Source organism: Bombyx mori, chromosome 25 (genome assembly GCF_030269925.1).
Source record: "Bombyx mori chromosome 25, ASM3026992v2".
Taxonomy (NCBI): domain Eukaryota; kingdom Metazoa; phylum Arthropoda; class Insecta; order Lepidoptera; family Bombycidae; genus Bombyx; species Bombyx mori.
In genome coordinates, this window is record NC_085131.1 from 2,702,129 (window position 1) to 2,719,995 (window position 17,867).

A 17,867-nucleotide genomic window follows, 5' to 3' on the forward strand; every position below is an offset into this window, starting at 1 on the left:
TTATCTGTTAACCAAACACATGTCTGCGGATGTGTGAACCAGATTATTTTGACGTTTACTGAAATTATGTGACACGTGTTTATCAGTGGCGCCTATCGTTTAGACACTCACATTAGGCTACGGGCTTGTTAAATATTGCGAATTTTGGGTATAAATTTTTCTTTTCATTACCAACTACGGCTTTCGCGTATCGCTGAAATAATTAATCATACTTTTTTGGTTTTGTTGCAAAGATGGATGAAAGAGCATGGCCCATCTGCTGCTAAGTGATTACCGGAGCCCATAGACATCAAAAACGCTAATGCCGCCACCCACCTTGGGACATGAGTTCTAAGTCTCAGTTTTTTACAGGACAACGGCTACCCACCCTTCAAACTGAAACCCATTACTTTTTTGCGACAGAAATAAGCAGGGTGGTGGAGCCCGTCAGGGCTCACAAGATGCGCTACCACCAGTAATTATACAAATTATAATGTTTGAGAATTTGATTTACGGTGGAAGTTAAACTATAAAACTAATAAACAGAACGTCCATGGGTTTAGCTCCCTGGTTCTAGGGAGTAATTACAAATTATTTACATCGTCGAAAAAAGGTACTTGCTGTATTAATTAACAAGAGAGAACTGAACCGTGCTCTGTGAAATGAACAAAACATTTAACGATATCACGATATAATATATTTCTCATCTATATACATAAAAGAGAATGTATGTTGAGAATATAAGTATATGTAGTTCGCTTGTAGTACGTTTTCTGAATCGTTTTGTGGCTTCTGTGTTTTGACATAAAATTGCATTTTGTTGCGGACGAAGCCGCGGGCACAGCTAGTTTTCAATAAAGTGTGATCTATCCCCAGTCCTTTTCACTCGTCTTAATATCACATCATCAGAAACCACTTTAAGATCGTACGCCAATCCAACTTTCGCGCACAAATCAATGAAGAGCTTTGTATAGTTTAGCCAGGTCCTTCCTAATTCTGTGCACCGGTAATCCCAAGGGAATACATGATGGTAATTATGATATCCTTCCCCTAAAGTAGCGAACGCCACCAGATTGTTTTCAGCTGATTTGATTGTCTTATCATAAGGCTTGTTGCCCCAGATGTGAGCGACACTGTTCACTAAGAAGAATACGTGGAAGTTGATAACGTATCTCATGATGGTGAGGTTCCAGGCGACTACTAACAATTCATCCCATAATATTACTGGAAGTATTGTTGGGAGTCCAAAGCAGACAATAGGGATGAATGTTTTCGAATACCTGTGGACAATAGACAATTTGATCTCATTAAATAAAAATATACCCCATATCAGCATCGATGACTATTTTTACGTGTAAAAGATTTAGTGTGATGGCTTAGGTATCAAATATTAGATATAATTTAAGTGAAATCATCTCAATCATCATAAAGTGGATTTTAAATATGATTGATGACTCTTCTTTATTTGGACTTAGGCTGGATCTCTTATGGCCTATATTAATTGGTACCAACGCTCTGGCTATAAATGGAGAAGAATAATATTGTGTTCGGGCTTAAAGGATTTTATAATACAAAGACAGTTTCGACCTCTCACTGAAGGGTGATGATATTGTGCCTCATTAACCATTTATAACGTCAATTAGAGCAACAAAAAACTCACCTGTGCTGAAACATTAATGCAGGATTATCGAACAAATCCGAAAGGTCTATTAGTTTTCCTTTCTTCTTAACTTCAGGGTGTTTTCTGACGAACAACCAACCTATATGAGAATAAAAGAAGCCACGGCTTGCGTTATGTGGATCTGCGTCCGTATCGCTGTACTTGTGATGGACTCTATGGTCTCGAACCCAATGGGTGGCTCTTTGATTGGCCAGTGAAAGAAAGACCATTAGTAGGATTTGAAGAGGTAATCTTGCTTTGTATGATTTGTGGGACCACAGTCTGTGAGCTCCAGCTGTAACGCCAATCGTTGCTGCTACATAACACAGGTACGCTGTCAAGCAAATTCATAAAAATTGGCTATGCTATCAAAGAAACACGGTCGAAAACAAAGTGCTCGTGAATGCTTATAATAATATGTATATTAATCAATTTATGATTCATTTACATTTATGCGCACAATAATGATCATTACGTAAGAAAAATATGGAAATAACAGTTGTACAAATATCAAAAAATTAATAAAATGTGACGCAATTAAAATTTTCGCGGAACACCCAATGTATTATTGTATTCAAATAGTATTGAATTTAAAATCGCAATCTCTATACATTTTCGTAATCGTTTACTTTTTTTCTTTGTTATTTTTTAATTCGCTTTTATTAGCTTCATACGTATGTTAGTATATATGTTAATATGTAACGGAATCTTTGAACATGATTTTGACCCCCTTTAGCTCGAAATTTAGCAAACTTATTAAGGACCGATGACAATTCAATATTTTAAACAGTTTGATCCGTTATCCTTAGTAGGATAATCAGGATTAGCGATTTTTTGTTATCCTGAGACCCGGAGTATCTGCTTCAAGACCAAGAAGGGAAACTACCAGGCGCACCGATCATCTTTTTCTCGGATAAGTTACCGACTGATTCAGATGAAATGAAAAATTGAAAAAAAAAATTATCATTCAACTAAAAAATAGAAAATAAATTTTAATAAATTTGAATTAAAAATAGTGTAAGAAAAAATGATTTTATTGTAAAAAAAAAGCGTGAGGTGTACGGTAACAATAGTTATAAATATTTTATTTACATTAAGACACACGCAGATAAATAGCTTACCGAATCCAACTGAAGGCCACTTCGCTGTCGTACAACAAAGATATAGGCCATAAAACATTGTAACGTGTAGATAAATATGTATGAATATATTTTTATAGACGATTTCATATTCTCTAGGTCCTACCACTGAAGGTTTGACACTATCATGTTCTAGACTAGAATCTTCTATTTCGGTTACAATCAGTCCATTATACGTCTGATTTTGTGCCATTTTCGCTGCAATAAATTAATTAGTTACACTTTTAATGATAATATATTTTTCATTACTGGTGGTAGGACCTCTTGTGAGTCCACACGGGTAGGTACCACGACCCTGCCTATTTCTGCCGTGAAGCAGTAATGTGTTTCGGTTTAAAGGGTGGGGCAGCCATTGTGACTATACTGAGACCTTAGAACGCTTATCTCAAGGTATGTGGCGACATTTGCGTTGTAGATCTATTGGGGTTGCCGCAACCACTTAACACTAACTAGGTGGACTGTGAGCTCGTCTATGTATGCAATGAAAATAAAAGAAAACCTTATTTTTTTCAGTTTCTTTTGAGGAGTATACATCGCAATGTGAATAATATTGAAATCTAAAAACCTTTCGGAGCCATTCAGAAAGCATAACTACTCCGTGGCAAAAATAAACAGGATATTGGTACCCACGCTTACGCCTTACGTGTAATCACATATATTTATAATAATTAAATTCAGAAATTTTATAACACAATGCTATTCGTACATCGTGGAAGTCAAAGGACAGCATGCCTTTTCTTTGGTTGAGTTGAATCGCCGGGTCCCAACACTCACATATTGGGGCTATTGAATTGTGGTATATACCTACTGGTGATATTGATGTGAAAAAAAAAACAATATTACTGCGAATGTGTCATTTTATCAATGCTTTCCGCTCCTCTTATGACTAAGACAACACGTTAATGATTCAAGAACTTTTTTTTTTCGCGTTCTTGTCACATTTACGGAATAATAAACCGACGGCCGTGGGTAATTACGTGAAAGTTTGTGACTTCCTTCACTCGGTATTTTCGTTTGAATATTTAGTTGGGTTCGGTTACTAATTAGTTTCGTTAAAATTGTTTGAGTTACTTCGATTACTGCCAGGATAATAATTCAGGGAAAACTTTAAGGGCACAATAACAACAGTAAAATTACGAACGAAAAATCAAACCTGCAAAATTGTAATTTGCGTAATTACTGGTGGTAGGACCTCTTGTGAGTCCGCACGGGTAGGCCTGTACCCTGCCTATTTCTGCCGTGACCCGAGTAAAAATGAAATTAGAATTTTTTGATAAATAAAATTATTTCAAGTCTATTGCCGAAATACCGCTGCACGGTGTCCACACCACAACGCTGAACCACCGCCATTTGGCGGAAAATTCCGCCGCACGCTTCTAAAGAAATCTCCCAGCACCGCCGCACCACAGCCGAAGCATAGCCGAATGTTTCGAATTTTTTACGTTTACATTTAATAAACACTGGACGTAAAAAACGTTTACATTCACATATACACATATGTATGTAGTATATGAGAATGATATGTCACTGCTGTAGTGCAGCGGTGGTGCGGCGGTAGTGCAGCGAACCCACTCTTATTAAACAGTCGCGGCTATGGTGCGGCGGTGCTTCGGCGATTAAAATGCCGTGCAGCGGTGTTTCGGCGGTAGAGCAGCGAACCCATTTTTACGTAAGCAGTCGCGGCTATGGTGCGGCGGTGCTTCGGCGACCATAAAAAAATTCAAATCGTCACAGTCATAGTGCGGCGGCGCTTCGGCGATTTAAACGACGTGCGGCGGTGCTTCGGCGGTGATTCGGCTAAATTCTGTTTTTACTCGGGGAGGCAGTAATGCGTTTCGGTTTGAAGGGTGGGTAGCCGTTTTTGCACTGTTAAACCTGTTGTAAAGTGAAACCTTACAACTCATGTCTCAAAGTGGGTGGCGGCTTTTACGTTGTAGATGTCCATGGACTCCAGTAAACAATTAACACCAGGCGGGCTGTGAGCTCGTAAATACATCTAACCAATAAAAAAAAGGAAACTTTGTTAAAAAATCACAGAGAACGGTTTGGTTTTACCGCTATTTCGAATAGATGTGGATGTACCAAAAGACGTAGCTTGGGTAAGCTTTCCACAAGGTGGACTAATGACCTATTGAGGTTCGCGGGGATCCGGTGAATGCAAGCAGCCCAGGACCAATCTTTGTGGCGATGTTTGGGGGAGGCCTATATCAAGCAGTGGACGTGTGTGGGCTGGAGAAACATAGAAGATAGTTTTCAAAGGAATTTTAGACTGGGCACACAAACCGACTACTCACCTTTAAACTTAAATAAATTTGTCAGAAATTTCTTAGCCAGTATTTGATAATAAATATATGTATCCAAAATATATACATATATACATTGAGAACTAAATAAAAGTCTTAGCTTTGAAGATATATCCCGACAAAATTGTTAGTGCGATTTGTAACCATGAAATTCAGTGCGTGTGGACGCCGCCATTGTCCACAGAGCAGTTTAAGCCAGTAATGAAATACAATAGTTTTGTTGAACCGTGTTTTATGTTTATACTATGTTTTATACCTACCCAGCTAAAGTTTTCAACAACGAACGTTTGTATACAAATGTTAATCTGTAACAATAATACACCGAGAGCAAGTTGGGGACTTTTTGGCGGGAACGCGAGGAGTGAAGTTGTGTGATTTGTTTTATTTTGTCTATTTAGTGTTTCTTCGGGTTTAAATGTGTAATAATGGTGGTTTATTAACTGTTTAATATCTGTGAAAGTGCACAAATGTGGGAAAATGAAACAAAGCCGCTGGACGTAACTTCTCGGGATCCTCAAAAAAGTCCACTAAAAAATCTTAGTAAATGACTACCATTTTACTGAGAATATATTTCATCCCATATCATCTCATTTCATTTAATTTCATCCCAGTTGATTAATGTCTCAAATTAATCATCTTTATTTCATTTCACTCCATAATATCATTTTTCATAAAAATACGAATATAAATTAAAATAAAACATGACTTAAAGGTCTCAGTTACCAGGTCATAAAATCCATTAAAAAAAAAAAGAGTGCAAGTTGGATTTAAATCACGTTTGTAAACAAGCTCGCTTAAAATACAAAAACTATTTTGATTCGAACACCGGAAACCAATGAGCAACCCTCACTACTCCCGGGACGGACACAAAAAAACCGACACATCATAATTGATGGGGATACGACGCGCCATTTCGTCGGTTGTCGCCGCGTGATGACATTTGAGATGACGTTTCGAATGCCCGATGGCATTTACACTAACCGATTTTAGCAACACCAAATCTTGACTAGACGTTGACTTATTCGTATGTTTTATTTGCATAATTCGATATAAGCGTCATAAAATTTTTGACGTGACAACGTCTTATAATTCGATGGAGCCGGCTGCACGCACGAAAAAACATGACTCATGCGGCGTTACCTCGCTCTGAGGTAACGCCGCATGGTAACGCTCGTCAATTGTTTATAGCAACGATAATCGCGGCGATAAAGGTAATAATTCTTTCGATATTAAATATATGTTCAGTGATATATTGTCGAATATTCGTGCTTTCGTCATTAAAATAAATAGCATCGGTATGCTAGTGCAGCGATTGCAGGTTATGCTATAATTGACAAAACTATAACAATAAGCTAACAGAACTATTTCATGATGAGTAAAAAACCATTCCATCAGTATTTTCTTATGACGTTGTTACGTTCAACTATCGTCAGAAAACCGACTCTATAGACAACCGATTTTCTTTAAAAAGGGGTATTGTTATATATCTTTAACGATATTTTTGAAGAAAAATTTAATCTGTGTGTTTTTTATTCTTAAGCGTCAAATTTATTAAATCTAAAACTAACTTTGAGCTCCAATGATGCAAATTTTTTAGGATACAAACACTGACACGTTTACGACTGATTTTATTTTATGTCACACGATAAATCGTATCGTCTTCGATCGGCGGTTAAAAAAGCATTTCTAAGCATTTAGGGTGTTAGCCTACTGTGTTTTGAAAGTTAAAGTTTATTATTATTACTAATAGGTTTACTAATGTTCGTTTATTTATGATTGCATAGAAAACCTTTATAGTTCAGGTGACGAGAAACGTAAGATCAGAATGTGTTTCAAAAAACGTACGGAGACAGATCGGCAGACTGAATTATGTTTTAACGCTATATAAATACATTTTACATTACATTATACTTAATATACATTCATACATTTTTCCGTGTACCATGTTGGGTCTTCTGCGAAGCACCGTTCTTGCTAGGGCCAGTGAGCCCCGTGAGCTCACCTACTAGCTCGGTGAATCAAGAATAACCCCAAAAAAGTGTTTGGGTAACCAGTCATCATTCTCGTCGAACCCGTCACTTGCGATGAAGGGCTCGGCGAGTAAATTAACCCACAGACACAGCACACTGAGTTACTCGCCGGATCTTCTCAGTGGGTCACATTCCGATCCCGTGGTAGATTCTGCGAAGCACGGCTCTTCTAGGGTTCGTGTTAGCAACAACGTCAGGTTCGAGTCCCGCGAGCTCACTAACTAGTTTGCTGAATCTAGAATAACCCCTTGAAGTTACTAGAACAGGTAGGAGAAAAAAAAATTTGGGTACATGATACAAACTCCATTAATGTGGACATATTTTACTGTATATTATGACTTGCTAATTATAGAGATGTTATTTTTGAATTTTTCGTAAGATGATTTAGGTCTACTATAAATATAATTTTTAAATTGTTTTAATTTATAACCCATTTTAAATTTAAGTCATTAATTTCAGCTATTTTAGTTAATTCAATCATTCGTAGTGTTAATGGCATTTTTTTGTTTGTTTGCCTATCATTAATAAATATTGAATATTAATTCAATATGGATCTATTGTAATTAATAGTTTCTCAAATAAAAATAAATAGACCTAATTTTTATTTTAACGCGCATATTAACAAGTCTTGAAAAAAAAATTATTACAAATACTCATTTAAACTAATCTGAATGATTTATTCATAGGAATGAGTATAGGGGAAAACCGAAAGTAACGCTAGTGACGGAGAAAATAAAGAGTTGAGGGTTTTAATGGTATGGTCATGCTATACGAAGAGAGGATGATCATGTGGACATAAAGTCTCTGGGTATGAAAGTAGATGGTAATTTGAGACGGGGGCATCCAAAAAAGAATTGGATGGAGTGTGTGAAAGAAGATATCCGGAGAAGGGTATGTATGGAGACGACGTATGATAGGCCTGAATGGAAAAAATGACACGCTGCATCGACGCCACATAGTGGAATTAGGGCAAGAAGAGAAAAAGGTTTAAGAGAGAGACAGAATAATTCACAGAAACCTCATAGTATCTCTGTTTCCCCGGAAGCAAAACAATACAGACAAATCGCTATTTAAAGTATTCATGTGTCTACTAAAATTTACTCACTCAGGGCTTAACTACCCAAGTCTTGTAATGAGTATTGAATAATCTGGTAGTGTAGTATGGGCTTCGAATAGGCCAGCACACCCTATAGGTGACATCAAAAGACTAAGGTAGTGGTTAGATTGCGGTTTATTAGTGGGTATTCAGAGCCCGTATAGGTTAGGTATCGCCATCCTATTTAAGCCCCGAAGCAATCATGCGTTTGAAGGATGGTCATATTTTGAAGGGTTCTGCAGTTGTTGTACAATTGAGACATCGACCTCATGTCTCAAAATGGATGATGGTGTTCACTTCATGTTGTTTCGCAGATTTAGTAGTAAACCGGCCACTCCGGGCCACACTCAAGATAATTAAGGTAATTTGACAAGATGACAAAGTGTATAAAAAATCCATGAGCGCTCGTGATCCTAACGTGAATGTCCAGGCCAATCCGCGTACCTTAACATCAACTATATTAGAAGAAAAAAAACAAATCACACGTCCTCTATTTGTTCGATTGTGCTCAAACAAAACACGGTTACTCCATTAGCCAGTCAAGTCGCTTCTACACATTGACAGATGATGCCATTTCGGTCGGGAATCGAACCCGGGACTGGGGGAACGCGCCTAACGATCCGTATGATTTATTACTGTCATTACCGTTGCTTGGTGACGAAACGGGAAATATGCCAAAAAATGTATACGCGAAAATGCGTCTTAGGCGTACGCGTTAGGAGCGATAGTTTTGCTTGTCGCGTTATGATGTTGAGTTCATTTGGCAGTTATCGTCGACGAGAAGTCCTTTGTGTGATGATTGCGTTTTCGAAATGTCCATGTAACGCACTGATGATTGTATTAAAGAGTTTGGAACAGTCCAGAAATGGGGTAATTATGGTTGTAATATCAATCTAATTACCTTTCAATTTGAGGTAAGCAGATGAATTTATGGTTCGGTAAATTATTTGATGAATGCAATTTAATAGTACGTCGTCGTCTTATGAATTTGGGATAATAACACACAAAAAAAAACATCACAAAAACAATAAACAAACCTTTTTTTTTTTGCTTAGATTGGTGGACGAGCTCACAGCCCACCTGGTGTTAAGTGGTTACTGGAGCCCATAGACATCCACAACGTAAATGCGCCACCCACCTTGAGATATAAGTTCTAAGGTCTCAAGTATAGTTACAGCTTGTTCACCAATCTATAGTTACCTACCTATAGATTGGTGAACAAGCTCGCGGTTCTCCTGATGCAAGACAAGAGTTCGATGTCTCAATAGCATTATATAACAAAGACGAATACTCACCATTATGTAAACTCCAAGAACAAGCGCGCTACACTTTACTTTACTCGCGTGGAGTACTGCTCCCATCTCTGGGCCGGGGCTCCCAAATACCAGCTTCTTCCATTTGACTCTATACAGAAGAGGGCCGTTCGGATTGTCGATAATCCCATTCTCTCGGATCGTTTGGAGCCTCTGGGTCTGCGGAGGGACTTCGGTTCCCTCTGTATTTTGTACCGTATGTTCCATGGGGAGTGCTCTGAGGAATTGTTCGAGATGATACCAGCATCTCGTTTTTACCATCGCACCGCCCGCCATCGGAGTAGAGTTCATCCATACTACCTGGAGCCACTGCGGTCATCCACAGTGCGTTTCCAGAGATCTTTTTTGCCACGTACCATCCGGCTATGGAATGAGCTCCCCTCCACGGTGTTTCCCGAGCGCTATGACATGTCCTTCTTCAAACGAGGCTTATGGAGAGTATTAAGCGGTAGGCAGCGGCTTGGCTCTGCCCCTGGCATTGCTGAAGTCCATGGGCGACGGTAACCACTCACCATCAGGTGGGCCGTATGCCCGTCTGCCTACAAAGGCAATAAAAAAAAAAAAAAAACTTGATTAATTTTAGTCACTATTACGTCGTAAGCTAACTAATTATTCTTATGATAAGCATTTGAAAACCGAAAAACAAATTTATATATTTATTCATCTATCCAATGTTGTGTTAAAATTGCGAACTGACTGGAAACATCCCATATGCTGTCTTCATGAGTGAAACCTACTTGCTCTAAACATTGGAGGAATTACGACGTAGGGAGGTTCTTCCATCGAGCGGGTGATATTGCTCGGTAGACTGACGGTACGTTTTATTTTCTTTTTCATAAGGGGTCATATTAGATTCACCGAAACGACTAGGTGAGCTCACGGAGCTCTAACCTGGTGACGTTTCTAACACTAGCCCTAGCAAAAGTAGTGCTTCGCAGAATCTACCATATCTCATGATCTGTAAGCGGAGTAAAATGTCCCTTCGGAACAAGGTGACACTACAAAACTTACAAAGACCCGTCATAACTTACGCGAGTGTAGTGTTCGCTTACGCGGCCCGCACACACATAGACACCCTCCAATTCCTACAATCCCGCTTTTGCAGGTTAGCCGTCGGGGCTCCGTGGTTCGTGAGGAACGTCAACCTACACGACGACCTGGGCCTCGCATTGATCCGCAAACACATGAAGTCAGTGTCGTAACGTTACTACGATAAGGTTAAGCGTCATGATAATCGCCTTATCGTTGCCGCCGCTGACTACTCCCCGAATCTTGATCACGCAGGAGCAAGTTATCGTCGTCGCCCTAGACACGTCCTTACGGATCCATCAGATCCAATAACTCTTGCATTAGATACCTTCAGCTCTAACACTAGGAGCAGGCTGAGGAACCCCGGTAACCGTACTCGTCGAACTCGACAAAGAGGTCGACGTGCAACCTAACGCATGCATCAGCCCGCTGAGTTTCTCGCCGGATCTTCTCAGTGGGTCGCGATTCCGATCCGGTAGTAGATTCATTCGCAAAGCAATTGCTCTTGAGTTGTTATGTCTCCTTCGGAGGCGCTCGGGCAGTTGTTAGCAAATCCCACCCCTCCTGGCTGAGCCTTTGCTCGCCCACCTGTCCTGGTGAAGCTGGAAAGGCCTCCAGGCCACCAGTAATCTTTCAATCATAAAAAAAAAACTGCCACCGGATCGGAAACGCGACCCACTGAGAAGGTCCGGCGAGAAGATCAGCGGGCTCGACCCGAATGCTGTTGTTCGGAACTTACATATATGCAAGGTTATCTTCAAAATTTTGTCAGAGAGATTCACCACAACATAACAGTCACCTTGAGACATGAGATCAAAACATTAATTGGTGCGAAGAGATGAGTGTCCTATACTTGACTGTTTCGCGTTGGAACGAGATACGGTTTCAAATGAGAACCAAACACTCACTGGGATACAGAGCGGTGATTCATGAGCCAAGTTAACTTATTGCCGCTTTGCTTTCAACCAATAAAATTCTCAAGACTATTCAACTCCAGAAATTACATACGAAATTGCCTAGACGCGATTTACATCGTAGGCGTTGTTCACACAAAACTTAACTATGAACAATCACAAACTTTTGCTCGAGTCGGGCGTGAGTTTTCAAAAGATTTTGTGCGCGTCCTTATCGCGTAAAAAAGGACGGTGTCATACAAGATACACTCAACTGTTTGTTATTAATTTCGTCGTTGCCGATTATATGAGATTTCAAGAAATTCGGCTTTTCGAAATAAAAACTCGTGACTCACTATTGCATAAAAGTGAATAGAGTTGACTTTAGGTAAGGATTGAACAGTGTTAAGTTCATGGGCTATTTTAGAATAGTTACGTTAAATGTCCGATGAAAATAATTTGAATTTAATCCAATGAACGTTGCTCGTGATAGATTTTTCCTACCTAATCGTTGGGAGGCCAAGGGTCTATTCCAACTATGCGCGGACCGGTAAGTGAGCTCGCGGGGTCAACCTTAAAGAATTGCTACAACTGATCCTAGCAAGAGCAGTGCACCGGATCGGAATCGCGACCCTCTGAGAAGATCCGGCGAGAAAAATGTAAATACTTAAAGCGATATGGATAATGGTCGATAATGTGGATAAAGATTCATAATAATATGTGGATAATATTAATGACTTCAGCAATCTTAGCCATATTCTAATCCGGCAGCTTAACAGATTATGATAGCAAAATTTTTTTGTAGACATTAATAACCATAAATGACAAATAGGTATCTTATTTTTACAATAATTAACCCATTACGAAATGAAATTTCAAATGTACCTTTTAGTGCTTTTTTTTTTGGTCAGGAGGAAATCGCCGGACTTCCGCCCTCCCCTGGGGATGAAGGGTGGGGCATGTCGGAGTCGAACTGACTAAAACCTCCTGTCGCTCAACAACCCGCGTCCGAACCTCGCATGAGACAGAACCCATGAAAAGGCAAAGGGGAGTATGTGAAGCGTTTAGTGCGGAGCACATCTCTCCCATCACCCTCCCCCTCGGGACGCCGGAACAGCGGTCGTCGGCGCCACGACCACCAGCCCTCTCGGTCGGCAGGATATCCGGAGCCCGCCTAGATGGCGCCGGTTAGAATGGGTTATCCTACGGAAACTTTTTAGTGCTTAGCTAAGTTATCTTAGCGACTTTTGCCTGAATCTATTGTCAGTCCTACGGTTTCCAATTTTAATTAGGTAGCCTGAAAATTGATTAAATTTTAAGGTTCACATCCACAGCTTCCTATTTAATATTAGTAAAACATTAAATATAATATCGTAAAATTTCTCTTTTGACTAGATGAGCTTCAAGTGGCTGGTTGTACTAGCCTTCAGCCACTTGCAATTCACTGATTTGTATAATATTTTCAAAACAGATCTGACGTGAAGAAGTAGCCGTGGTATAGAAATACCAATTTTACAAAGCAAACTAAATGAATATAAACATAACACGCATGTAACAAAACTAATAATGCTCGCTGGTACAAAACGTCAGTTAAGATGACGTACCTAGGCTTCATAAGCTGTGGACTTTCCTACTCGCTAAGAGATAATGTTGGCAAATAAAGGAGTCTTCTCCTCCTTTCCCTTATCCCACAGTATGTGGGGTCGGCGCAGCATGCCTCTTATCATACTGTATAGGAGACTTGGCATGAATTTACACGACTGGCCCGCTGGTTGGACGTGAACCCTTCTTGGGTGAGTTGGCAAATAAATACGACATATTGTTATCACAAAGTAACAGGTCTCATCATACTTAAGTGAGAAGTTTCAATTCACAATTCAATGTTAATGTTGATGATTTCAGAGAGTAACAAATAAATAAACTACATACGGTCATTTGGTCTCAAACTAGGACCTATTAAGTACTATGAGAACTAAAGACATGTACTAAAAATATTAAATGCTTATTCAAAGCAAAGAACCACTTTGTTGCACTAAAAAGTTTGCCCGATGCGGGAGTAGAATTCACGATCCTCACCAACCAACAGCCAGGAGCGCGAATTACTGCGCCACAGAGTCTTTCATTATAAAATTTGAAAAAAAATAATGAAATTCAAGTTACTCGGCGTGGTTCACACTTGGCATACAACCGACAATGTAGTGAAGGCGAACAGTAAACAAAATACTCATGATCGTAAATTTAGTCTATTGTGACTTTCTTATCATGACCTAGTGGTCGGAACTCTAGATGGCAACAGCTATAGCAAGTAGTTCTTTGAAATAATTGAGTAAATTATCACTAGCTCATGGCTCGCCTTTTTTTTTTATTGCTTAGATGGGTGGATGAGCTCACAGCCCACCTGATGTTAAGTGGTTACTGGAGCCCATAGACATCTACAACGTAAATGCGCTACTCACCTTGAGATGTAAGTTGTAAGGTCTCAGTATAGTTACAACGGCTGCCCCACCCTTCAAACCGAAACGCATTACTGCTACACGGCAGAAATAGGCAAGGGCGGTGGTACCTACCCGCGCGGGCTCACAACAGGTCCTACCACCAGTAAATGGCGTTAAATGGTCACCGGAGTTGGATAGTAAATGCCGCCACCCATCTAGCGACTCTAGGTCTATGTTTCATTATATGGTTATCACGCCGATTATATGTTTTTTGGATTTAATTTTTATTTCACGATTTTATTCCTTAACCGTGGAGGTATTTCGTGAAAATGATAAGATAAGTGTGTATTTCATTAGGAAATTTGATACATGTGTACGAATTCGAACATCGATCGGTATAGTCGCATAAGCATTTAAAAAGAGCAAGCCCGAATTTCTTACTGCTTCCTCTCATTTACCCGTAGTCGACTCTTTTTTTATAACAAATTTAATTTCATTTTTATTTTTTTCTATAAAATCGTGTTTTTTAATTTTTTTAATTAATACGCTTTTATTAGCTTCAGACGTATTGTATGTTGGTTTGTAACGGAATTTTTGAACATGATTTTGTCACCCTTGAAAACGTCGGATTAACTCAAAATTTGGCATACTTATTAAGGACCGATGACAATTCAATATTAAAATAAAGGTATTATATATGGATTTTCAGGATATTATCAAAATAACCCTTCTACTCATATCTGTTCATAAAATATTTATAATTATTACTGATATCATGCACCCCACGCTTTTTTTACAATAAAATCGTTTTTTCTTACACTATTTTTAATTCAAATTCATTAAAATTTATTTTCTATTTTTTAGTTTCTATTGTTTAGATTTTTTTTAACTATTATTTTTTTACATATCAAATTTATATCATCCGACGTTATTATTTCATAGCGAATGTAGTTTTCGATAGTAATTGTTCGAGTAATTGGCGAAATAACGTGGCGAAACGTGAACATAAGCCATGTGACATGTTGTTAATTTAAGAGCGTAACTGACACAGTTTTATTAGGGTCGTCCATCACATCTGACGGTAAATGTTGCTCATTGTTTTAGTTGATTGTCATCGCACACGCGGCCCGTTGTTAATGAAATCTATATATTAATACGTGAAGCAAAAACTTTGTATCCCTTTATACGAAAATTGCGCGGACGGAGGAGTCTAGAAATCTTCCACGCTTATAGAGAACATAGAGAAGCAGTGCACAATGCTATTTTTTTTTTAAATAATGCATAAAAGATACGTTAATACAATAAAGAAAACATTACACACACTACATACCATGTATTTGACGCACAGACGCATGCATACTATTTATTGACAAACTTTTGTTCTTGACGTCTGTGGTCAAATTGAGAATAGATTAAATATTGTTTGTCTTTATTAATGTTTTTTTATAGTGTAGTTTTGGCGAAATTTGTGATTATAGAAGTATAAAATACGATCATAATAGTGTACAAACTTACAATTCCAATTAATTATAGTCGAATTTCGACTACTGCGGGCCCTTTTATTTAATCGTTGACTGAATAGGTTATCCGTGTGTTGCTCTTTGCTTTCGTTCACTAAGTTTTTATTGTCCTTACTAGCGACCCGCCCTCGCTTCGCTTCGGAAACATTAAAACACACATGAAATCAAAAAAAAAAAAATTTTTTTTTTAAAAAAGTAGCCTATGTTCATCAGGGACAATGTCAGCTTCTAATGGAAAAAGAATTTTTCAAATCGGTCCAGTAGTTTCGGAGCCTATTCGAAACAAACAAACAAACAAATCTTTCCTCTTTATAATATTAGTATAGATAGATAAACAAGCATACGACCTATCTGACAGTGAATGATTACAGTTACTTACAAAAAACATATTTTAAATTAAACATAATTTATGTAGTTAACTGTTCACAGTTTGCATGTAACATAGGCCTCAAATAATTGGTATCTCCTCGAGCATGAGAGCTGAGAGCTTTTTTTTTATTGCTGAGGTGGGTGGACTAGCTCACGGCCCACGTGGTGTTAAGCGGTTACCGGAGCCCATAGACATTTACAACGTTAATGCCGCCACCTACCTTGAGATGTAAGTTCTAAGGGTCTCATAGTATAGTTACAACGGCTGCACCACCCTACTACTTCACGGCAGAAATAGACAGGGTGGTGGTTCCTACCCGTGCGGACTCTCAAGAGGTCCTACCACCAGTAATTACGCAAATTATAATTTTGCGGGTTTGATTTTTACTACGCGATGTTATTCCTTCACCGTGGAAGTCAATAATGAACATTAAATTTGTTAACTACGTATTTCATTAGAAAAATTGGTATCCGCCTGCGGGATTCGAACACCGGTAGGTACATCGCTAGATATGAATGCACCGGACGTCTTATCCTTTAGACCACGTCGACTTCAAAATTCGCCTCACGTTCGAGAATTCGTTAAATCATTTATTTGACTGATTATTGAAAACGTATGCGATAAAGGCAGATATGGAGGAGAATAAACTCGCACAGAAGGATGTCAAAAACCGGGCAAAGTGAAGGAGTTTAAGTAGGAAAGCGGATATTGGCATTAGACCGGGAAAACACTATGAAGAAGAAGAAGATATATGTTTTCTCTATTCTAAATGTATATAATTAATTTAAATCTTACCTGCCTTTATATGAAAATTTAATAATTCTGCGCGATTGCTTAGTTAAAAGTACTTTTATGGCTTTTCTCTTCTTGGCTTTTTTTATTTATCTTATGTTTTGAAAACAGATGAGTATTAGTGTATTACTAAGAGAATACCTAAATACGTAACAATAAACAAATGTAGATGGAGAAGTAAACAGGAATAAGGTGCTTAACTGGCTATGATACTTTAATGATTAGCAGAGCTAAAGTCTTTGACTTCGGGCCTAGACCAAACACTTGAATGAAGTTTTTAACACGTTAGTATGTAACTGAATTGTTGAACATGATTTTGACTCCCTTAAAAACGTCGGATTAACTCGAAATTTGGTATACTTATTAAGGACGGATAACAAATTAATATTAAAAATAATAATGAAAAAATTTAAATTCAACTAAAAAATAAATAATGGTTTACAAAAACTAACTAAATACGCTTTTATAGAAAAAGCGTGGGGTGTATGGTATCAGTAGTTATAAATATTTTATGAACAGATATGAGTAAAAGGGCTATTTTGATAATATCCTGAAAAGCACCTCACGCTTTTTTTACAATAAAATCATTTTTTCTTACACTATTTTTAATTAAAATTTATTTTCTATTTTTTAGTTGGATTTTCTATAAAAGCGTATTTTGCTAGTTTTTTTAAACATTGTTTATTTATTGTTGGAATCAACATGAAAGTCTACTAAAGTATCAGGAAATAAATGCTTTATAAGGATATCTGGTCTGAGGTCTTCACTTTTAGCATATTGCACAAAAAAATACTAATTAATCTTTAGTTAGTAATAAAATAAATTTACCTTAAAATAATGTCCCGAAAAATATTACGAGTAGACTAAGCTAAACTATGGAATCACTCTGAAGTTTTAACTGAAAATTTACCTGCTCGAGCCATTAAAATATATGCTGAAATATTTAAACAGTTGAAAATTTGTTTGCATAGCCACATTGTACACAAAAACATATTAACTTCTCTCTGGTATTTGTTGCATATTTTTAGGATTTTAAGCGGCTCTATTGAATTTCATTATACATAGGTTCATTAGATTTTTAATAAAAAAAGGTAGTCATTGTTATCAGATAAATCAAATAAACGAAATCATGTTAAAGAGAAGCGCTCAAATCACTCAAGACAATTTTTTCTTATTGCCCCTGTACGCACTAAAGCGAGCACACGGCCCATCTGACGGTCAGTGGTTACCGTCACCCATGGACTTCAGCAATTTTTTTATTGCTTAGATGGGTGGACGAGCTCACAGCCCACCTGGTGTTAAGTAGTT

At 38.1% G+C, this 17,867-nt stretch overlaps 1 protein-coding gene across 6 annotated transcripts; it reads right to left on the reverse strand.

The window, feature by feature from the left end:
* Positions 1-653: 653 nt before the first annotated feature.
* Positions 654-17,494, reverse strand: LOC692831 (acyl-CoA delta-11 desaturase). Of its 6 annotated transcripts, none has more exons than XM_012697632.4 (5): positions 17,388-17,463; positions 15,393-15,533; positions 2,761-2,976; positions 1,640-1,973; positions 654-1,259 (listed from the first exon to the last, which is right to left on the reverse strand). In XM_012697632.4, the coding sequence occupies exons 3-5, from the start codon at positions 2,969-2,971 to the stop codon at positions 824-826; spliced, it is 981 nt and encodes a 326-aa protein (XP_012553086.2). In that variant the 5' UTR covers positions 2,972-2,976; positions 15,393-15,533; positions 17,388-17,463; the 3' UTR covers positions 654-823.
* Positions 17,495-17,867: the final 373 nt, after the last annotated feature.

What these genes read in the sequence shown, in the direction of transcription:
- LOC692831 (XM_012697631.4), bottom strand. Translation starts at nt 2,971, where the DNA reads ATGGCACAAAATCAGACGTATAATGGACTGATTGTAACCGAAATAGAA. An exon ending in GTGGCCTTCAGTTGGATTCG is followed by an intron (nt 1,974 to 2,760) that starts GTAAGCTATTTA and finishes TTTGCTTGACAG; the next exon opens with CGTACCTGTGTTATGTAGCA. An exon ending in GCATTAATGTTTCAGCACAG is followed by an intron (nt 1,260 to 1,639) that starts GTGAGTTTTTTG and finishes TATTGTCCACAG; the next exon opens with GTATTCGAAAACATTCATCC.